Source organism: Antechinus flavipes, chromosome 4 (genome assembly GCF_016432865.1).
Source record: "Antechinus flavipes isolate AdamAnt ecotype Samford, QLD, Australia chromosome 4, AdamAnt_v2, whole genome shotgun sequence".
Lineage (NCBI taxonomy): Eukaryota > Metazoa > Chordata > Mammalia > Dasyuromorphia > Dasyuridae > Antechinus > Antechinus flavipes.
The window spans coordinates 177,292,653-177,316,950 of record NC_067401.1 but is presented as its reverse complement, the minus strand read 5'-3'; the positions used below and the strand labels follow the sequence as shown (position 1 = coordinate 177,316,950).

General features: G+C 34.7%; 1 protein-coding gene across 3 annotated transcripts in view; it reads right to left on the bottom strand.

Annotated features, from left to right (window-relative positions):
* ARHGAP44 (Rho GTPase activating protein 44) overlaps positions 1–24,298 on the bottom strand; it is a 176,024-nt gene that overhangs the window by 48,039 nt on the left and 103,687 nt on the right. For all 3 annotated transcript variants that reach the window (XM_051995581.1, XM_051995580.1, XM_051995579.1), the window contains exons 13-14: positions 2,358–2,438; positions 239–352 (exon numbers count right to left, since the gene is read on the bottom strand). In XM_051995581.1, coding sequence (XP_051851541.1) covers positions 239–352; positions 2,358–2,438 — 195 coding nt within the window. The remainder of the gene's footprint in view (positions 1–238; positions 353–2,357; positions 2,439–24,298) is intronic.

Genomic DNA, 24,298 nt, shown 5'->3' with positions numbered 1-24,298 from the left:
ACTTATTTTATCACCAGGCTCATCCTGAACTGAGGATGTCAACAGAGGTGGGAGAGATGGAGAAAGGCAGTGCTTCAAGAGCATGTGGTATCCCCTTCTTGTGAACAAAATAATATTCTATTGAGACAGCATGAGAGGACTTCAAAGACTTGGAATATGAGCACTACTGGTAATTGCTTTACATTTACCTGTTATTCCCCTCCCTAACATCACTCTCAACTCCTTGTGCTTTACTTACCCATCTGCTTGTGGCCACAACAAGTTGGGTCCTAGTACAATAGCCATGTTACTGGGGGTCATCTTGTTTGTGTCTTGAAATTCTGACAATTTAGCTAAAAATTTGATCAAGTATCTGAAAGGAAATTAAAAGATATTTGCTGAAAAAAAAAGCAGGATGCCTGAATAGAGATTTTGTTCTGTATAGCTCAAGTAAACAAAACTCATACCACACACTTGCTTTAATACACAAAACCTGAAGAAGTCCATCTTAATATTTTCTTTTGCAGCCAAATGACATTATAAAATGCTTTGCTAATCCTAAAATGCTATGTGAATATAAATTATCGTCATTGTCCTCAAGTCTTTGGGCTAACTTATTCCTGCAAAATTCTTTTGCCAGGAAAAGACATACTTAGATCCCAGTAAGATGCCTGCATCTGTTTTAAATAAATACCCTCTCTAAGAAACCTTTCACTATTCTCAAAGATCTATTATATGATATCTAAAGAAAATCTTATCACATTACAGAAAAACCATTTTCCCTTTTTCCTCTAACAGTGGCATTTGTATTCTATTAGGGTCAGACATAATTAAAAAGAGGAAGAGATAAATCCGTGCATAGAAAAATATCTTTTCTCTACAGAACAAGCTTAATAGATCTGTGAGTATAAAAATCTGATACATCAAAGAGGGACTTTTGATAAATGTATTGTATATGTTTGAAGTTCCTAGTTTCTGCACAATCAATTATAAGCACTTTGGGAGAAAAGCAGTGGCTGGGAAAAGATATTTAAAAAGAAAAAAAGGAATTTGCTTTATTCACTATTAAAAATTACTCTTAAGCCAACAAAAAGCCATCTTATATAATTATGCTGATTATGCTTCAACACAACACACGCATGTATCTGTACACACATTAATATTGATATCTCCAAACAATTCAAGATAGGATATTGTTTAACCATAATCCAGCTAATGGATCAGAGGACATCCATAAAGATTATACAGTAGATGGAGGAACATCAGATGGGGAAAAAATTCAAGAGTGGCAGTAAGAAACTCTTGTAAAAATCATATAATTTGTAAATAGGTAATTTGATATGTTAATATGTAGAATAAATGATACAGGGACTGAATTCCAAAAAGTAGAATCAAGAACTCAATGAGGATATTTCTCATTGAGTTCTTGATTCTATTTTTTTGGAATTCAGTTATAAATTCCAAAATTTCATCCCTTATGAAAAGTGAGAATCACACTAAGATCACAATCATTGTTTGTCTTCAACTTTTATACCCAAGCAATGACTCTGCTACTAATACTCAGGAAAGAAAAATCTAATAATAGAGTTCTCAATGATTCACAGGTTTATTAATCAATTATTTTTACAATATCTCTGGGAAATAAGAATAATTTGCAGGACAAGATGGGAGCCCATTCTTCTTGTTGGGAAAAATGTGCCAAATATAAATAAATATATTTAGAAATACAAATATAAATAAATCTAGACAATTTTTAAAAGAAGGGGATTGCTAATTGGAGATAATCTTAACGTTAAACAGAGGCCTGTTTTTAAGTGTCTACATTCCCTGACAACTGTTTTCAGGTAAATTCCTGAACAGAAACTACATTTTTGATCAATAATTCCTAGAAAAGACAAAGTTCCTAAAGCAAAGATTCAGAGAAAGAAAGGGAATAGTATATAAAAGTCAATGTATAATGACTAGACTGTATGCTTCTGCAAGAATAAAAGCAACAAAGTTCAGCAAGTTATTGCTAATGAAGTCACTTGAATATTCAGGTAAATTACAGTGAGTCAAGGGGCTCTTAGGTAAAAGCAATGACATTTGAAGTAATTGTGAGTAGTGATAGACCCTGGGTTAGAATTGAAGGGACTTATTGGAAACAACTACTATTAAAATTAATCATGCAACAGTCATCAAGACATGTCTTTTCATGATAACATGCAATGTAAACAAATGTTAAATGCTTATCAGATTACTAATAGAGAGAAACTATTGATCGTGGGGATACTGGGTCACAGAAAAAGAACCCATTTAGCTTATATCAGCTTATAACTTTTATGGAAGACCAGAAACAAGAAAATGAATAATAACAAAGTGCTTTCCATTCCACTTACCTGATGTTATTATAATTGGCCTTAGGAAGTTTTTCACATGTATTCCACAGGGCCTGAAGCATTTTATCTTGATCCTGTATACTGGAAGATTAAAATGAAAAGCTGTTGGTTAAGAATGAATGAAACCTACCAATATAACTGACAATGGGATTTAGTTTCATTAAACATTCTTCCAACTTCATTCCTTGATGACCATTCAATGCCAGATCAAACTGACTTTTACTAATCAGTCTGATTTTCAGTATCTTTAACAGTACAACCATCCTATATATAGAGGTGGCCTTAATTGTAGGAGACTCTTTTCTCCTGTGAAGCTCAAATCTGCTTCTCTATTTAGACTAAACATTTATTAAAACAGGTAAGAATGGGAAACAGGTGAGAGAGGTGATACCAGTGAGACTACCAGATCTAATATTGAAAAAAGACCAATCAATTTTTACATCATTCTTCATGGAAAAATGAGAGCTTCAATTATTTATTACTCTTCTACACTCATTTTTGTGTTTGTATCTCATAAATAACTCAAAAGACTTTTGCTTTTATTTCTTTAAAATCACACAGTCCTAGCTTTTCCAAAAGGAAGCATAATGGAGAAGTCAGTCTCAGAATCAAAAAGACTCATGTTCAGCCGATAGCATATATGGCCTGTGGGCTCTTAAGCAAAACATTTAATTTCTCATTGCTCAAGCATCTATAAAATCATTAGCTCAGTTGTTTAAAATCAAATTTCATTTTTTTCAATAAACAAAAACAGATTTTTGTTCTCTGCTACAAAAATATCCCCCTATTTTTTTTTTAAAGATGAGAGTTTTGTTGCACTCAAACCAGCTAATGGTTCAAAAAGTAAAGTAAAAAAAAAAGATTCCATGTTGTCCATCTTAAAAAATACCTTATCACTTCCTTGTCATGTATAGGAGAGGTTTATAGCTTATGTTAGCCTTAGTCCTTTGGAATTATGGTTAAGTCATTGCACTAATATGAATTAAGTCTTTTAAAATTGTTTACTTTCATATTATTGTTGTGTTAACCATTTTCCTTGATCTCCTCACTTTAGACTTCATCAATTCCCAGGTTTCCAGGAAACTTCATTTTGTAATTTCTTATGACACAATAATATTCTACTACATACTTGTTCAGCCATTATTAGGGACCTCCTTAATTTCCAAGTCTTTGTCACCACAAAGAGCAGCTAAAATTTGTTGGTACTGATGTAATATAGCATTTGAGGTCCCTGATTTTAGGGAGGGGGCTTCTGTTCTAAATCAGTAATCCTCAGGGACTTCCCACACTCCCAATCTAAGAACAATCTGTCTGATTGTAAATAGAGCACTCCTCAATTCATTGCTAAATGATAATCTGGTCAGGAAGAACCAAATTCCAGAGCCAATCCTCAATTCATTGTTGACTCCAAATTCTGGAGACCACTTCTCTGGACCTTAAAATTAGCATGTCAATGATAGAAAGCTAGATAAAGGGATCTCCTTTCTCTTAGGACTTTGCTAGTTTCATTGGGAACTTAGCTCATTTGTAATTGGCATTACAATTATAATAAACTTTGCACCTTGACTAAGAACTACAAATTCTTTTGAGATACCTTATCACACCAGTCTGTGACCCTAAACTTTTGGGGTTCCCTTTCACAACCTCAATATTTGGTGGCCCGGCATGGATAGAATCTGGCTTCTCCTGGCTTGATTCGCTCCTTTTCAACGTAAGGCCCCCCATTTTTTTCTCCGTATAACAGGATACGACAAGCCACTAGGAGAAGGCTTGATTGACTTGTCATGAGTTTTCCTTGACTGGGGACGCCCAGACTGGGAAATTTTTGCAATTTTTGACAAAATTCCTAAGGAACCTTTGCCACCCTTTCACCTTCTTGGGATGCTAAAGAAGAGAAAAATGGTACAGAATAGCTTTTGGCAAAATTTTATGGCTTTTGGCAAAGATGGGATGATCCTCTTTCATGTCATTTTGTCTGTGTTTGTGTCTGTGCAGAATGTCTATGTCATGCTTGTTCTGTGAACTAGATTCTGTTACCTGAAAATATTTAAAACTCAACCAACAGCAACAACACCCCCCACCCTCTATGCTACAGTTAAGATTCTGGGAAAACTTCTTTAAAAGTCTATTTTTTTTTTTTCTGTAGACTTCAGCTCTGGCCAACCTGGGGGGTTACACAAAAAGTTATCTAATTAAAATTAAAATAAGTCTTTACAGATTCTCAAAAGTTTTGAGAGCAAAACATCTTCAAAAATTCTCACACTTTTGAAAGCAGTGATTAAGAAATTTGGCAATTAGTCCTTTTAGGATTGCAACACAAATTCCTGAAACATTGGGGATAATTCCAGGAATTTACCCCATTCTGAAAGAAAAGAAAAGGAAAAATAAACCAGGTAAATAGCAGCTTTTTGCAAGTCTTTTTTGACTCCTATCTTTTCCAGAGTCCCTCTTCTGCTTCTATGGGAAAGCACCTCAGAAGGTATTAAGGGACTCTCTCCACGGCCATTCCCCAAAGTGATTCTGAGTGTATTTTAGTAACGGGATTGCTAACAAGATCAATATAGCCCAAGTCCCTCTGTTTGCTAACCTCTCTCATCTCAAATCAGATTAAAACTCAAATTCTGCTTCGTTGGTATAAATAGGAGAAGCAGCTGTGGGGACCCCATGCAACCTTGCCCAAACATCTCTCCACCCCAGTTTTGGGAGAGTCTGGGTAAGGCCATTGGGTCAACATTCTCTGAGCCCTAGGACCTGAAATTACCATCAAAGGGATATCCTGGCACTAGTCACCCCAGCTTTCAGCAGATTCTGTCCAGGAACTGCCTGGGAAGAATTTGGGTGACTCAACATGGCATTGTGAAGTGAGAAAGCCAGTCAGCCTCTGCAATTGATAAGACCATCATTCTCTGTCTTAACTATGGATATGTATTAGTTATGTAATTTATGGCAAATTATTTTATCTCTATCCAGTTTTCTGATTTGTAAAGAGAAATAATAGTTGTTGTTGTGAAATGATTGCAAAAGTGCTTAGCATAAAACGTGCTATATGAATGCTAACTGGGTTTTTTTTTTTTTTTTGGATATAATTGTTTCTAAATATATTTGAGATATGATAATAAAAGCAATTTTAAAGGAGCTCTAATTAAAGCTCACTAAGGATCTATTTGCACTGATAGTGTTAACAGAAGAGTTTTGGAACTTTAGGAAAACAGAAAAGCAGTTTGCCACTATTTTAAAAATTATGGTTATCTAGAGTCAGACTTCTGAGGGCCCTGTCAGTAAAAACTAGCATCTTAACCCTTTTCCTGGCTCACAAAAAGAGAATTGATTTGTGTGAATTGGAAAATAATCAAATGGCAATTCAGTTTGTCTAAAACATTTAATCAGAATTTAGGGAATCTCATTAACTAAAATTAAGTCTGTTCTAAACTAAAGTTTAAATCTGCTTTATCTCAATTTTAAGGATTGTTTTTTTTTCCCCTAAAATAAAAGTAAAACTTATTTAAGGGAATAGAAACTATAGCTAAGAATATTTGGCTATTAGGAAAATTCTAAAATTGTTAACTATGTTAACTTGGAGTTATTATCATTATGTTAAGCCTTATCAGTTTACCTCTAAGTATGAAGTGTGCAATACCTTTTCTTCCTTCACAGATTGGGGGGAGGTATCAAACAATACCACCATGAAAACATTAAGAATAGTTGGGATGGGCAACAGCTAGCTCAGCCTCTTGTTTCTGTCAACTCCCCTTAATATGTAAGATTGGTAATTTTCTTAAAACCATTAGAGTAAGCAAGATCATCAGCCCTGAGAAATGAGCCTGTTTAGAATTTATAGTTTCTAAACAAGGAATGCTTTTCCTAAGAATTTATAAGCCTGTATAATAATTAATCTTTTGCACCAGGATAAGTTTAAACATATAAGACATGTTAAACAAAATCTCCTATGTGTGTAAGTCCTGGTAAACTTTTAAAATACTGTATCTAGCCCTAAGCTGTGATTGGTAGAATTTGCTATTAGAGATAAAATCTTGGAATTATAGCTGATATTCTTTTGGGTTCTGAATTTGATTGTCTGATTAAGTCAGTAGCCCTTCATTAGAGAAAGAAAATGCCTTCCTGAAATGTCTACATGGACAACTTATCCGGGCAAAAGCTAGGAGGACAAAACCTTAGCCTCTGCTTAAGATGAGATCCTTCTAAATTTCCCAGTTCTGTTTGTTTCCCATGTGATTATTTCTGAGTCTGGCTAATTATTGTTGCATGATTGGCTGTCAAACAGATCTAAGGATGCCTTATCCTGTCATGTATGCTCGCAGGCTCAGACCTAAAGGACCTGTTTTGATGCTATCATAATTATGTCCTGCTTTTTCCTCTTATAGAAAATTTCTATAATCAGAGTAAATAGTCAATAGAAGCCATGAGCCCAATATAAGGAGACAAAATGGTTCTCTACTCTAGATCTTAAAGATGCTTTCTTTTGCATACCATTGCATAAATACTCACAATTTCTTTTTGCCCTTGAAGAGTAAAATCCAAAGGAATGTAACCCTGTTCCCCCCCCTCCCCCCCCCCCCCCCCCCCTGCCAAAGAATATGGCTCGTGTGGGTTAGATGGTATCTTGATCTGTAGTCCCAGCAAAGAGGCTTCTCTGGCTGCAGCAGTACAAACCCTTAACTTCAGCTCTCTCTCCCCCACACAGGGCTATGAAGTTTCTTTGTTTCAAGGTCCACACGGTCTTATCAGTCTGATTAAGATCCTGAAAACTAAACTATTCTCTTGCTCCAGTCTTAGCCCTACCTAAAGCCTTTTTACTCTGTATGGTGATGAAAGGTGGGACTAAGCCCTATGGGATTGACTCAGGCTCTTGAACCTTATCCCAGACCCTGTACTTACTTCTCAAAGAAATATGGTGTCTTTTGGGTGACCCTTCTGAAGTTAGAGCTAGCTGCCATAGCCCTTCTAATTGAGGAAGCTTCTAAGCTCATGCTAGGCCAATTCCCATCAGTTTCAGAGCATTTTTGAAGCCAAAGGTCACCAATGACTTACTGGTGGTAGGTTTACCAGCTATCAAGCTCTCCTGCTGGACTCTCCTAGTGTGTCATACCCTCAACCCTGCTATTCTACTCCTTGAAAACAGTCAGGTGACATTAAACCCAGATGGTGAATGGTTTATAGATGAAACCAGTTTTCTTAAAAATGGGGAAAGGAATGAGAGTGAACATTTACAGAGACTCCAAATATGCTTTTCATATTTTGTACACTCATGGAGCTATATGGAAAGAAAGGGGACTTTCGATAGCAAAAAGTTCTCCTATTAAATATGCAAGGGAAACACAAACAGGCTGGCAGATTCAGCTGCCCATGTTGCTGTCCATTTGCTCCTGACCATGGCACTTTTACAACTTACACCACTTCACATAGCTCATAGTGGAAGAAAGGGGATACATCCTTTCTTCTTCTGAGTAGTTTCAAACACTCAGACCAGCTTCTAATCTCAGAGGCAGCCAGTGGAAACTTCTTTTGGCCTGCCCAGTTCCTTGCAGAGCTACAATGGTCCAGTCTTCACTTCTCAAATAATGCTAAAGATGGCTGAAGCACTTAAGATTAGTTTTTCTTTCTTGTTATTTTCCACTTTTTCCACTTGTACTTTTAACAACACTCTGAGATTGAGCGAGCTTTGCTTTTAGAATTTTCTCTTCAGCTTTCTTGGTGTCACTCTCTGGGCCCCTGTCAGTGGGGAGTTAATTTCTTAGTCTTTCGTCAAGCTAATGAAACCTTGGGCAGTGGGGGCATTCAGGATTGTTAGGTGTGCCCTAAGCATTCTCAAGGTAGCCCACATATGTGACCTGATGCATTATTTGCAGAAGCCTCACTCCCGAATGTCACCATCCCCATCCTGGATGCCACCCCATTTGTACTAGCTACTTCCCCCCTCTCGGGGGAATAACTTTAACCTGACTATTCCGTTTTCTTGCCAGAAAGGATCTCTTATTCACATAAAAATTGTAGGACATCTACTCTAAAATTATTATGGCAAACTCACTCAGTGCTTCTTCAGCTCCTTCCTTAAAGCTTCTTCATAATCTCCTGGGAACTAACATTCCAATTGATATAATGTCATATAATTATAGTCATCCTTGGGGACAACTAAGTAGGTAGCTACTACAAAACTTGACTTCAGGTACCATGGCACTTAAAGGATATGCTTTTCTTTGTAAAACGATTTTTCCACTGCATTTTGATGTTTCTTGGTGCTTGCACCCCAGGTCATCTGAGTGCTCCTTTCATTATATATAATTGTGCTTCAGACACTACTCCCACCCCTTCAAAGAGACAAAAGCCAGGATCTGGGGGAAAATGCTCTTTGGTATTTATCCTAAGAAAAGCTGTTTGGATGAGAGGCATTCATGATAGCCTCATCTTCTCCCCACTCCCAGTCTTCATCTGGGTGGGACTCCTGGTTATTGTCTCTATATCCTTTTTTTTTTTTTTTGCTCAAATTTTGCCCCTGCATTTTTAACCTGGTTGTAAGATTTGTTTCCTCCAGGCTCCAAGCTATGAACTTCCAACTATTTGTTCATCCTGAATACTACTGGCTGATTCTGATAACTAGCACCCTTCTGAATGCTGCTGCTGCCATCTTGCCTCTCCTCCCCAGGCTGGATCTCACTAGGGACAGCTCAATACCCCTTATCAGCATGAAGCAGCTCCAGAAGATGAGATCTCTGTCCCTTTGTCCCAAATGAATTTGGGGAGCAAATTACTTTAGAGGGGAAAATGATGTAATATAGTATTTGAGGTCCTTTGATTTTTTTTTTGGGGGGGGGCGTCTGTTATAACAATACATCAGTAATCCTCAGGTATTTCCCACACTTTCAATCTAAGAACAACATGTCTGATTCTGATTAGACCACTCTTTAATTAATTGCTGACTGATAATTTGGTCAGGAAGAACCAAATTCCAGATCCACTCTTCAGTTCATTGCTGACTGTCAGACAGATAATCTGTTGGTCAGTGATAACCACATTCCGGGGACCACTCCTCTGGGCCACAAAATGAGCATGTCAACGATAGAAAGCTGGATAAAGCGGTCTCCTCTCTCTTTGCTTGTTTCTTTTGGAACTTAGCCAAAAATGTAATGTAATGGCATTACAATTACAATAAACTTTGCCCCTTGACTAGGAAATGGATTCAAGCCTGCAAATTCTTTTGAATACTTTGCGACACCATTCTGTGACCCTAAACTTTTAAGGTCTCTCTTCCCAATCTCAGCAGTTCAAATGAGTCTTTATTCTTTTTCTTTAACCTCTTTGGGGTTAAAGTTATCAGAGTCAAAGGACATATGCAGTTTAATAATTTGGAGGGATATACTTTCTTATTGTTTTCCAAAATGGCGATACCAGTTCACAGTTTTACCAACAGCATAGTAATGTTCCAGATTTTCTGCAACCCCTCCAACATTTGCTATTTTCCTTGTTAGTAAATTTTGTCAATCTGATGAGTATGAGATGGCATCTTGGAGCTGCTCTAATTAACATTTTTCTAATTTTTATTGATTTGGAGAATTTTTCATGTGATTGTTGAATGCTTGGATTTCTTCTTTTGAAAACTGATTGGGTGTGGCCTCAGTTAAACTAAGACCTATTGAAGACCTTAATTTAAAAAGACCAAGGTTTTCCACTTCATCCAAGACCATTTCCAGTATTCTTGATTTATATCTTGCCCCTGGACCCAGATGGCTCCGGAGGGAAAAGTGAGGCAAATGACCTTGCACAGCCTTCCCTCATATAAATCCAATTCACTTGCATGTCATGGCATCACCTTCCTGATGTCATGATCCTCTGTGAGAACAAAGGACAAACAAAAACAATAATAACAACAATAGGACATGTATATTCTCTTATCTTGAATCACAAGGGGAAATATAGTACAAGAATGTGAACAGTGCAAAGCGAGGGACAAAGAATAAAAAATTCTTTTCAAATCTCAGGCTCTCATCCCCAATCACAAAACCCAGATTCTGCCCCTAAGGAGCTTGCATTCTTAGATTCTTTTGGGAGAGATAACCTCCACTCTGATCACTCACCAATTTCAACCTTCTACTTCAAGTCTCATTTCTTCAATTTAATCTTCACAACTGTGGAAACCAAATAAGTGCTCATCCATTTCTTACAAGATGGATGGGGAAAGAGGGCCTAGCAGTGTTAGAACTCAATGCATACTACAAAATCATCAAAAGCTTTTGAAAATGACTAAGAAACCAAAAGAATGATCAGTAAAACAGATTAAGTATACAACACAATGAAGCAAAAAAACCCAAGTAGCTTAGTTTTTGATGAACCCAAAGACTTCTATCACTGGTTTAAGAATTCATCATTTGACATAAATGCTGGGATATCTGGGAAGCAGTTTGACAGAAACCAGGTATAGGTAGCTTAAACATCTCTAACCAAAAGATATAGCAAAAGAAGATCCAATTGTATATATGTGAATTAGATATAAAATTTCACATCATAAAGAACTAGAGGAACAAGGAAGAAAATATCTTTCAGAACTATGATGAGAAGAACAATTCATAGCCAAATAAAAGATAAATAGGGTCAAAGAAGACAAAATAAATAATTTTAATTAATAATTCACCCATTCAGTAATTAAGGCTAGGTATCAATTTAGGCAAAGAATTTCCTCTTTCACCTAGTCAAAAAAAAATCTAAATAAATAAATGAATCTGGAAAGGGACCCTCAGAATTTCTGGCCAAAGTAGAAATGACTACTATTTATATTAAATCTGAGTCAATCAGGACCCAAACCATGACCAAACAGAGCTTGACCTAGTACCTCTTGGTAGCCAATTAGAATCAAATTGGTTTTGGTTTAAGAAGAACTCTCCCAAGATATCTTGGGGTTTACTGGCTAGACTTTTTTTTAAGGACCAGACCGTTAGCCCAAACCAATTCACATGCAGGACTTATAAAACTGTATGTCCTATACAACTATTTTATGGAAATAAAGACAGATCTAAATAATTGGAGAAATTTAAACAGCTCATTGTAAAACTGGATCAATAATGTTAAAATGAAAAACTACTTAAATCAGTTTACTTATTCAATGTTATTCCAATTAAACTCCACTCTACAGAATTAGTTTGTAGAGGCAGGAAATAACAATTATCACAAAATTCATCTTGAAGAGGAAATGGTCAAGGATCTCAAGGAAAATAGTGGAAAACAAAAGAGGTTGTGTGGTAAGGGTCACTGATTAATCAGAGACTTGTATTAGGAGAGGCAAAAAGGAATTTGTTGCTTTCTCATGAGAAAAGACATACCCAGTGTCAACCAAAGTATCTATATTTCATTATTTTTTTTGACACAGCAATTCTTTAGGAGTTTTTTAGTCTATAATTATTTTTATCTTTTATTGAATAAAAATTAGTTATTAAGAGCAGTAATTTTGTACTATTTCTGCTTTTCTGAATTTTTTATTTTATAATGCCTTTATATGCTTTTTTGCAAAGGTGCAAGATACAGCTGAGATTTTTATGTACTCCTTCCTATTCCTATTCAATAATAATTAGAGATCTATTATATCTAACTATTCTGAAACTATTTAAGTCCATAATTTCTTTGTTGTTTATTTTTTGTTCCATTTGTCTATGTCTGAAAGACATACATTAAGGTCCTTCACTACTATAGTGTTTCTATCTATTTCTCACTGCTTCTTATTTAGATTTTCCATTAAATTATTTAGATGCTATGCCATTTTGGTGCATATATATTAAATGTTGAAATTAATCCATTGTCTACAGATTCTTTTGGCAAAATCAAGTTTCTTGTTTTTCTCTTTTAATCAAGTCTATTTTCCCTGTTTCTTTGAGATCATAATTATTATCAAAATTATTAGTTGTTTTAATTGACATGAAATAGAAAACATTTTGGTTTGGCCTTTTATTCTAACTTTGTATGAATATTTATGTATCATTTGTGTTTCTTGTAAACATCATGCTATGGGATTCTGGTTTTTAATAAATCCTGTAGCCTCTTGTATGGGTATTTATATCCTATTTAAAATCATAATTATAATTGTTAAATGCTTATTTTACTCTATTTTATCTTTCTTTGTTTCTTTTTTCTTTCTTTGTTTCTTTCTGAGATGTGGACTTTATTTTAATAGTTCTTGTTCTCTCATGAAATCATTAACTTCTTTTCAATACATTCTAATTCTAAGGAATTCTGTTACTTGGGTTTGATTCTGTGCCTCTTGTACCAAGCTGTTAGCTTTCCAAGTCATTCCTCCCAATATTTTTCCCCCTTTATTCCTCTCATTTCTTCCTCTACTGCTGGCCCTGTTCTTGACTTTCATGGTTTTACTTTACTTTGGGTCATCCTAGAACTTTCCTCAGTATCTAGAGGCTCCACACTCTGGGAAAAAAATCTACTTAGTGACCCAAGGACCTACTCATCATGGAATATATCTCCAAAAAGTCTACTGCTTTTCTCCTATTGGTGAGTTCCTCCAGGATCCTTCATTATGTAGATGGATTGAGGATGACTTGCCTTTATTCTTCACTTTGCACTGTTTCTGTCTTTTTTTTGTACTCTCTCATCCTGCAGACTTTTTAGTTTCCTTTTATGAGTTGTCGCCTATGTTCCTACCCCCATTTGAAGGTAAACTTATTAAGTGCTTGAATTGTATTTCTTTTTCCTTATAATTTTTTTTTTCTTTTTGGTGACCATCATAGTCAGCACCTGATACATAATTGTTTAATAAATTCTTATTTTCTTCCATTTTATTTGTATCATTTTAACTCCTTTTATGTCTTGTCTATCATAATAATATTATCTTTTTTGGTTTAGTCATTCTTTTACCCTTATGTAATTGTTTTAGAACACTGGTCCTGTAGGCAGGACTTGTGGCAGGACTGTTGTGGCTTTGTATGATCCTGGCCTTTTTCAACTAGGGTCTTCCTACTTCATTCCTTGGTTTAGTGTTATGCTCTTCAATAATCAAAAGGGTGGCTTGGTCAGGGAGCCTCAGATTTTCAGTGAGCTCTATGGGGTCAAATCAAGAGTATAGTATGGTCACTACCCTTCTGGGTTTTCCAAGCTCATCAATGCAGTTTATGTTTGGGCAACAGAGCTGTAGACTTGCTTCTGAATAGTGCACCAGAAAACACTAGCTGAATTCAGACCCTGTTAACTAGCTGAAAGGTTCAGTAGGTTCAGAATGATTGTGCTGCTAACCTTTTCCTATTTTAGGCACAAGATATGGGACTAAATTTCTGATTTTTTTGAGTATACTGCTGATCCAACCCTGTTCTGGACAAAGAAATGAGTTTTTATTCCATTTTTGTTGACTATGCACTATTGGCTTGGCTCTGATCAGAATTGTGGGAGCTGAGTTTTAAATCAAGCCCTTCTGTGATATTCTTATGCTGCTATCTTGGGCCTAACATTGAGCCTGCCATCTATTTTGCATACTAGCACTCTATGCTGCTGGCCTGGTCTCTGAAATCTGTTCTAGGCAACCTTGCACTTCTGCTTATTTAAAGCTCAAAGGCACCTGACAAAGCTAGAGGCTAGCAGGATTTATTAAAAACCAGAATCCAATAGTATGATGTTTACAAGAAACACAAATGATACATAAATATTCATACAAAGTTAGAATAAAAGGCCAAACCAAAATGTTTTCTATTTCACTTCAATTAAAACAACTAATAATTTTGATAATAATAATTATGATCTCAAAGAAACAGGGAAAATAGACTTGATTAAAAGAGAAAAACAGGAAACTTGATTTTGCCGAAAGAATTGCTGGCTTCAGCCCAGGTTCAGTCCACAATTCTGGCCCAACACTGTTCCACATTTATAGCTTTGGTTACTTGCTTATTCAATTTTGTGAGATGTTGGAGAGATGCCCAACTCTCCAACTATGGAGATTTTTCCTGAAATTACTCCTCAGTCTTGTGGTTTTCTTAGATTTTTCTTGCAGTAAGTGTGGGAGAAGTTGATCTATATTACTTCTTTTGACTCTGCCATCTTTACTCATCCTTCACTATTTTAACACATACTAGATTTGTTGAGAATGTAGTAGGAAAGGGTTCCTACATTGGGATCCTATATTGGAAGACTGGACTAGTTAACTTGAAAATTCCATGATTACTTAATCAAGAGACCAGCAAGATAGTGGTTAAGTAGGTGGTACAATAAATAGAATCAGAAATGCCTAATTCTGAATCTTGCCTTAGACACTTTGTGGAAAATCACTTGTCCTCTCCTGCCTCCAAAATCGGGATAATAACATCTACCTTCCAGAGTTGTAGTGAAGAGTAAATGAATGGATAGATATAAAGTACTTTACAAACCTTAAAGTATTATATAAGTGCAAGCTATTCTTTTTATTGAGGAGCTAGCAAGACCTTAAAATAGTATTATGGCTATAGGAACAAAAAAAAGAACAAATTGTTTTTACAGATATCCTGAAAGTGAAATCAGTGGACTTGGTAAATGATTAGACATAAGTGAGGGAGTTTCAAAGATGATTCAAAGGATCTTAAATGTGTTGTCTGGAACAGTGGTGATATTACTGACAGAGATAGAGAATTTAGGAAATATGGAAACCTAGGTTTGGCGCTTAAATAAAGATAAATTTGCTTCAATTCCTTCATTTTACAGAGTAGTACATATTACTATGTGAGCTAGGTTAAGCTTGTAAAAAGGCTGAAACTCTGAATAGGTGCACTGGAATCAGACAACTGAGCACTTAAGGCTAATTATCTATTGGACAATACTTCATTAGCATATGCTTGGAAAATGGCCCTTCTCACTATTCTGTGCTGGCTCGATCTTTTGGTGTATAAAGGTAATTGTAGGAGGGATTAGAGAGTGGAGTAAGACAAGCTAGAGTCACTTTGGAAGAGAATGAGGAGAAGGGAGGTTGGCTGATGGAGAGCTTGTGGTGGTTTTGTCCATCTCCTTTATTCCTTTACTTCTCCCCCTAAAGACCAAGGATTTTTGCTGTTTCTGACTCTGGCTGATCCTGGGGTCAACCTGGAGCTAACCTGGACATCGTATAAGCTGAATATAATTTTTGTATTATTGTTTTTGAGATTTAGTAAGCAATTGGTATATATCACTGGAACTCTGATAAGGATAGTTTGGGGATATAGACTTGGGAGTCATCAGTATGGTGATATTAGATGAAGCTGTATGATTACATGAACTTTCCTAGCATATAGTATATATTGGATATACTATTAAGAGAGGAGACCAGAAAGCTTTTAGGAGCTTTTTTTTTTTTTTTTTTTTTTTTTTTTTTTTTTTTTTAGGAGATAGGTGGTTATAGAGGAGCATCTGAAGTAAACAAAGAAAGTACAGTTGGAGAGATGGGTTGAGAAGCAGGCTAGTAAGTGTTTGGAAACTAAAGGAGAGAATTTTAAGAAGAGGAGCTCTTGAACAGTGTCATACATAGCAGAGAAATCAAAGTAACATCATTGTCATCACTTCCACAAGATGTGAATTTAGCACTTCCACAAATGTAACAAAGAAGGACTAATTCTTCCTTCAAAGACTAAACAGAGATGGTTCTTTAACATAATAGAATGAAAAGGGAAGAAAGTGAGTTTTTATTCAAAAGATACTTAACCAACCTCCTTTCTAGCTCCTACCTTGCTTTAGAGCAGGGGTCCTCAAACTATGGCCCGTGGGCCAGATGCAACAGCTGAGGACGATTATCCCCCTCACCCAGGGCTATGAAGTTTCTTTATTTAAAGGCCCACAAAACAAAGTTTTTGTTTTTATTATAGTCTGGCCCTCCAACAGTCTGAGGGACAGTGAACTGGCTCCATATTTAAAAAGTTTGAGGACCCCTGCTTTAGCTCTATTTAGTTCTCTCTTCACCCCTTTAGACTTTCAACTCCCTTCTACTTCTCTTCTCCATAATGTATGTCTACTGGATATATTCTAGTTTATATTCTAAGGATCAGATGATGTCAGTAAGTTTTATGGTTACTGAAAATAGATTTAGATATGTTGGGTACAAAGATGGAAAAAATATACAGTTGATAATCATAACTGTGAATGTGAATGGGATACATTCACTTATAAAGTAGAAGTGGATAGGAGAATGGATTAAAAACCAGAATCTTACAATATGTTATTTACAAAAAAAACACTTGAAACAGAAAGGCAAACACAGGGTAAAGATAAGGAACTATTATACTTCAGTTGAAGTAAAAAAAAAAAAGCAGAAATAGCAATCATGATTTCAAATAAAACAAAAAGAAAAATAGATTTAATTAACTATAAGTAGTGAAACTACATTTTGTTAAAAGGTACAATATGACTATTCCTTGTACAATGTACTCCCGGGTCAATTCAACTTCACTTTGTATCAATTCATGTATATCTTTCCAGATTTTTCTGAAATCATCCTGCTTGTCATTTCCCCTTCCTCACTCCCATCCCATCCCCTTCAGTGAGGCAATTGGGGTTAAGGGACTTGCCCAGAGTCACACAGCTAGTAAATGCTGTGTTTGCTATCAAATTTGAATCCAAGTCCTCATGACTTCAGGGCCAGTGCTCTATCCACTGCACCATTTAATTATTCCTGCTTATCATTTCTTATACACAATAGTGTTCCATTACAATTATATACCATAACTTGTTAAACCATTCCTTAGTTCGTAGGTATCCCCTCAATTCCTAATTCTTGGCCACAAAAAAGAACTACTATAAATATTTTTGAACAAATAGGTCCTTTCCTACATATTCAGATTTAGTCATGGTATTGCTGAATTCATGGGCTTGCACAGTTTTATAGCTCTTTGAGAACTGTTTCAAATTAGCATCCATATTTTTAAAGAAAAATTTAAAAGAGTTACAAAGGGAAATAGGCAGTTAAATTATACTACTATGGGATGTCAATTTAATTGGAAATTTAATAATATAATCCTAAAGAATGAGTGGGTCAGAAAACAAATCATAGAAACAATAATTTCATTAAAGAGAATGACAAAAAAGACATGACATAGCAACAACATTCATGGATGTAGTCAAAGGAGTAGTTAGGGGAAATTTTATATCTCTACATACATATCAATAAAAATGGTGAAAAAACAAATCAGTGATTGTTGTGCAACTAAAAAGAATTGCTCTATTCTGTTTTATTCAAATTCCATGTCCAAACCCAGTCTGAATAAAATGCTTTGATGCTCTGGAAAATTCCTTTATTTCTGTACCTCCTTACCATTATTTCTTGTCCAGCATGACATTTATATCTTATGACTACTTAAGTAGCAGAAATGCTCCATGATTCACCCAACCTGTGACCTTGCTGTTAATAGGTCATTTTTGGCCTTCATTAGCAAGTTCTACCAACCAATGAGGTTTTTTGTTTTGTCTTGCCTCTTTTGAACATTTTAGGAACAAATCCTATTTAAAAGATACTGGAAGAAGGGGAAATTTCAGATCATGAGGAAGATCTGAAGTTCACTTCATTAGAAGGGGCCATAGATTTTTTAATAGAATACCACTGGCTTTTACCTCAGTTTCTTTTATTATAGGTTGGACAATTTTAATTCCCAAATATTCACTTTTCACACAAATAAAGTCAGATCTAAACGATTAGAAAATATCAATTGTTTGTGGGTAGGCCAAACTAATGTAATAAAATGACAATTCTATCTAAATTAATTTATTCATTTAGTGCCTTACTGGTAAGGTTAGTGCCTTACCAGTCAAAATACCAAAAATTATCTTTATAGAACTAGAAAAAGTATAAGAAAATTTATCTGCAAGAATATCAAGGGGATCAAGGAAAACAAATGTGACAAAAAATGTCTTAACCACATCAGATCTCAAACAATATCATAAAGTGATAATCCTCAAAACTATCGGGTATTGACTAAGAAACAGAATGATGGATCAGTGGAATAGATTAGGTATATAAGACACAGTAGTAAATGACCATAGGAATCTAATGTTTGATAAACCCAAACTTATAAATAATGAGACAAAAACTCACTGTTGACAAAAACTGTTAGGACAATTGGAAAACAGCATGGCAGAAACTAGAAAGACCGATTTCTTATACCATATATGAAGATAAGAAAATTAGGAGATTAAGGTGTAATTTATCCATCAGATCTATGGAAAACGGAAAATTTATAAGAGAGATAGAGATAGATAGATAGATAGATAGATAGAGCAAGCAAGCATGGCTAGATGTAAAATGGTTTTGATTTTGGTAAATTAAAAAGATTTTACATAAACAAAACCAAAGCAACCAAGATTAGAAGAAAAACAGGGAACAATTTTATAGCAAGTTTCTTGGATAAAAGCCTTGTTTCTCAAATATATAGATAAGTGGGTCAAATTTATAAAAATACAAGTCATTCTTTAACTGACAAATGATCAAAGGATATGAATAGGCAGTTTACAGAAAAAGAAATCAAAATTATCTATAATAATATAAAAATGCTCTTAACTCTTGATGAGAGAAATAATTAGAATAAATAGAGAAATAAAAATTAAAATAATACTGAGTTATCACTCACAACTCTCAGATTGACTAATATGGCAGAAAAAGAAAATGATAAATGTTGTAGGGGCTGTAGATAAACTGAGACACCAAGGTACTGTTTGGTGGAGTTTTGAATTGCTCCAACCATTCTGGAAAACAATTTGGAGCTATTCCCAAAGTGTTATAAAACTGTGAATAATCTTTGATTCAGCAACTACTACTAAGTTTGTATCCCATAGAGATAAAAATAATAAAGGGAAAAGTATTCCTTGGTACAAAACATTTATAGTAGCTTTTTTTTTTTTGGTGGTAAAGAATTAGAAATTGAGGGAATGACTATCAATTGGGGAATAACTGAACAAGTTGTGGTATATGATTAAAATGGAATGCTATAAGAAATGGTGAATAAGCTGCTTTAAAAAAACCCAAAAACAAAAATCTTACATGAATTGCTGCAAAGTGAAGTGAGAAGGTCCAGGAGAACATTATGCATAGTATCAGCAATATTGTATGATGATCAACTGTGAATAACTCAACTATTCTCAATACAATGATCCAACACCATTTCAAATATTCAGGATGAAAAATGTTTTCCATCTTCAGAGAAAGACCTGATAGAATCCAAATGCATATAGATGCATACTATTTTCCATTTCATTATATTTTTTTGGTTGTGTGTGTGCTTTTTTTGGTCTTTTTTGGATCTTTTTCTTCTTTCACAATATCACTAAATAGGAAATTAGGTTTTGCATGATTACACATATATAACCTATGTCAACTTTCATACCACCTCAGGGAAGGGGGAAGGTAAGAAAGAGAGGCAGAAAATTTGGAAATTCAAAATGAAAAAAAAGTTAGAAATTGTCTTTACATAGCACTGGGGAAAAATAAAAATATTATTTAAAATAAATAATAATTTTAGTAAAGTTGTAATATATAAAATAAAACTCATATAAATCATCAGCCTTTCTTTATATCATCAATAAAGGACAGCAATTAGAAAAATATTAATTGTTCATGGGTAAACTGATCCAAGATAATAAAATAAAAATTCTATTTAAATCAATTTATTCAGTGCTATGCCAATCAAAATGCCAAAAAATCACTTTATATAGTTAGAAAAAATAATAACAAATGTCATCTGGAAAAACAATACGTCAAGAAAATCAGGGAAATCAATGAAAAAAAAATATGAAGGAAGTGCCTTAGCAATACCAGATCTCAAATTGAATTACAAAATGACAGTCATCAAGAAATCTGATACTGGATAAATAGTATATTAGTGGAATAGATTTAGATAAACAATGCACTTTAAGTAAAAGACTTTAGTAGCCTAGTGTTTGCTAAACTTAAAGATCTAAGTTTCTGGGCAAGAATTCACTATTTGGCAACTGATGGAAAAATTGGAAAGCAGTTTGGCAAGAAGTAGTTATAATATCCCAGGCTGTATATCAAGATTTGGTGAAAATTGTTAAATGATTTAGATATAAAAGATAATATTACAAGCAAATTAGTGGAACAAGGAATAGTTTAATTGTCAGATCTTTGGAGAAAGGAAGAATTTGTGACCAGATAAGAGATAGAAAACATTACAGGTAACAAAACGGATAGTTTTTATTAGACTAAATTTTAAAAATTTCACATAAATAAAAGCAATTCCACCAAGATTACAAGAAAAATAGAAAAGTGAGGGGGAATTTTTTACAGCAAGTTTCTTTAATAAAAGCCTCATTTCTCAAATATATAGAGAAATTTGTTACATTTATAAGAATACAAATCATTCCTCAACTGATAAATGCTCAAAGGATATGAACAGGTAGTTTTTAGAAGAAGAAATCAAAGCTATCTATAGTTATATAAAAATGCTCTTTATCACTATTGATTAGAAAAATCCTAATTAAAACAACTCTGAGGTACTTCATATTTATCAGATTGGCTAATATGACAAAAGGGAAATGACAAATGCTAAGGGGGATTTGAAAAATCAGGATAGCAATACACTGTTGGTGGAGTTATGAACTGATCCAACGATTTTAAAAAACAACTTGAAACCATTACCAAAGAAACTGTGCACGTCCTTTGACCCAGTTAATACTAGTACTAGGTCTATATCACAAAAAAGATTTTTAAAAAGAAGGCTCAATATGTTCAAAAATGTTTATAGTAGTTTTTTTTGTATAGTAACAAACAGAAATTGAAGGGATACTCATTAATTGGATAATGGCTAAAAAAAGTTGTAGTATCTGATTGTTATGGCATACTATTATATTATATAAGAAATGATTTGCAAGGCACTTTCAGAAAAACCTGAAAAGATTTATATGAACTGATGTAAAATGAAGTAAATAGGACCATGAGAATATTGTACATAGTAGCAACAATTATTGTATGGTGATCCACTGTGAATGACTTAGCTATTCTCATCAACACAATGATCCAAGACAATTCCAAAGAATCTGTGATGAAAATTTCTATCCAGCTCCAGCGAAAGAATTGATGACTCTGAATGCAATTCAAGGAATGTTTCTTCTTTCTTTCTTTTACTTTTTTTCTTTGTGTCTTTTTTTTCACAACATGGCTAATATGGAAATATATTATGCATGACTGCACAGGCACCTTTATCAAACTGCCTGCCTTCTCAATGAGGCGAAAGAAGAAAGAGCAGGACAAAGAATTTGTAACTCAAAATTTTTTTAAAAAATTAATTTTTAAAATTTTCACATGTAATAAAAAAATCAAATATTTAAAAAATAATTTAAAAAGAAAGATACAGTGTATTGGAGTAGGGATAGTAAATTTGTACCTTTATTATGTTCAGAACACATTTGGAGAATTTAAAAATTCTGGACACCATATCCTAGGATAGACATTGATAAAATGAAGTGTTCAGAGAGGGCAATTAAGATGGTGAAACCATACTCTATGAGGATTTTTAGCTTGAAGAATAGAAAGCTTGTGGGGAATATGATAGATATTTTTGCAATATTTGAAGTTTAGTCTTGTTTGGTCCTGTAAGAGAGGACTAGAAACAATGGTAAAAGTTACAAAGAAAAGACTTTATGTCAGAAAAAAAACCATCACAAATCTTTTTAACATTAAGAACTATAAAAAGGGAAATAGGCTACTTGAAAATGAAATGGGTTCTTTTTCAATATGTCATTAGACAAAAGCCAGATGACCAACAAATATATTCCATTTCATGTTCAGGCATTGGTTAGACTAATGGCTTCTGAGGTCCTTTCTAATACTCAAGATTACAATAGTTTATATGTATAATATAAAAATACAATTATCAACACACCAAGGTAATATAAGATGTTATGGGCCAGAACTTGAAACAAGGTGCTAAGTCAGTGGAATTGATAGAGACAATGGTTATTTAGCATGGTGCTTAACAGTTCTCTAGTTAAGGACATGTACTCAGTACTTACTATAGTTCTACAAGATTCACATCTTTGAAAAGAGTCCATATAAGCTCGGACAAACTCAGCCAGAATCAGAACGAGGAAAGACCAGGGAAATGGTGACAGGCTGTCCTCTGCTTCTCCACTGAAAACCAGACCCAGAAGGCCTCCAGAAAAACTAGCCAAGCCCCAAGTGACGGAGACAAGACTTTGAAAGAGACAATAAAGGATTTGGACTTAATCCCTGGCTGCACTTGTGGTGATTACTGAACTAAAAGGAAGGATGCCTCCAGAAAATCCCAAGAAAACCCCAACAAGAGAATATTACATCTTAGAGAAGAATATTATATTTTGGCATCTGAACGTGGGGCAGGCACGATGCTGATTTCAGTGGAAAAGTTCTCTGATCCTGATTTCAACGGAAAAGTCTCCTCGACCCAGAAATTAGGGTGAGTACAAAAATAGACAAGAAAACTTTGTTAAAGGGCTAAAGTAGTACTTCTGCTAAAATGAGACAGATATTTAGAAAACAGCCTTCTGTTTCTGTTCAAGGAAAATGTTTAGAGAGTATTGTCAAAATTATGGAAAGCCAAGGTTTGATTATAATTTGGGAGCAGATCACTTGACTTTTAGAAACTGTATGGTACACATCTCCTTGGTTCTCTAAGGAAAAAGAATTGGACCTAGAGGAGTGGAAATTAGGAGAGCAACTATGTCAATATTACAATGATTATAGACCTGACTCAATTTCAAAAGAAACACTTTATACATATAATTTAATACAACTGGCTTTAGGAAATTATATAAGTTATAGAATAAGGAAAAAGAAAAAGCAGGAGGGGGAGGTGAAATAACTAGGTGAAATAAACTAGGTGAAAAGGATGAAGAATCAGATAAGAATGGAGTTAAGTAAAATTTTGAGTGTGGTACTTCACAGCAGGAGAAATTAGGTCATTCCCCGTTCCCTGACCTATATCCCTCAATTAACCCTTCATGGGTGGAGGGAGAAGGAGGAGGGGAAGAGGCAGTAACACAATCAGCACCATCTATGAAACAGCCTATGACAAGATTACAAAAGGCACTGGTTAAGGCAAAAAATGAAAGACAGGACATTTTTGTCTGATTTAATATCTGCATACCCTGTGATTGAAGAGCTTGACTCTTCAGGCCAAAAAAGGAGAAGATACACTCCTTTTGATCTAGAAAAAATTAAGGATTTGAAAAAGGATTGCACTCTTTATGGGGCTACATTATCTTATGTTAAGATGTTATTAGATAATTTGGCTTATGAAATTCTAAATGATCTATGAAATCTATGAAATGATTGGAAATCCATAGCAAGAACATATTTAGAACCTGGACAAAATTTGTTGTGGCTTTCGGAGTATCATGAATTATGTAGGATTCAAACCCAACAGAATAAGCAAACTGGAGTTAATGTACAAATCACCTATGACCAACTAGCAGGTGAAGGTCAATATGGAGAGAATTCAGCACAGATTAATTACCCCATAGGAGCATATGAACAAATTGCTACTGCTGTTATAAAAGGTTGGGGTACCCTCCCAGGGAAAGATCAAGGGGAAGCCTTCATAAAAATAGAGCAAGGTCCCAATGAACCTTTTGCTGATTTTGTGGGATGTTTGCAAACAGCTATCACAAGAACCATAGGAGAAAATGCAGCTACAAAAATAATGATCAGACAACTGGCTAAGGAAAATGCTAATAAGGTTTGCAGAAGAATTATATGGGGACTAGACAAAGATGATCCTTTATAGAAGATCATAAGACATTGTGCTACAGTGGGCACAAATACTTATTATACCCAGACTGTAATGAACATGGGAAGAGAGGGTCTCTCTTGGCAAGGGACTTCTAGAGAAAGTTGTTGATCTTTTCAGTGTGAAAAAATAGGTTATCTGAGAGCCCAATGTAGGTATGGAGATAAGAGTGAGAAGGCAGAGTAAGAGAAAACCTAAAACCCTATGCCCAAAATGCCACAAGGGCTTCCACTG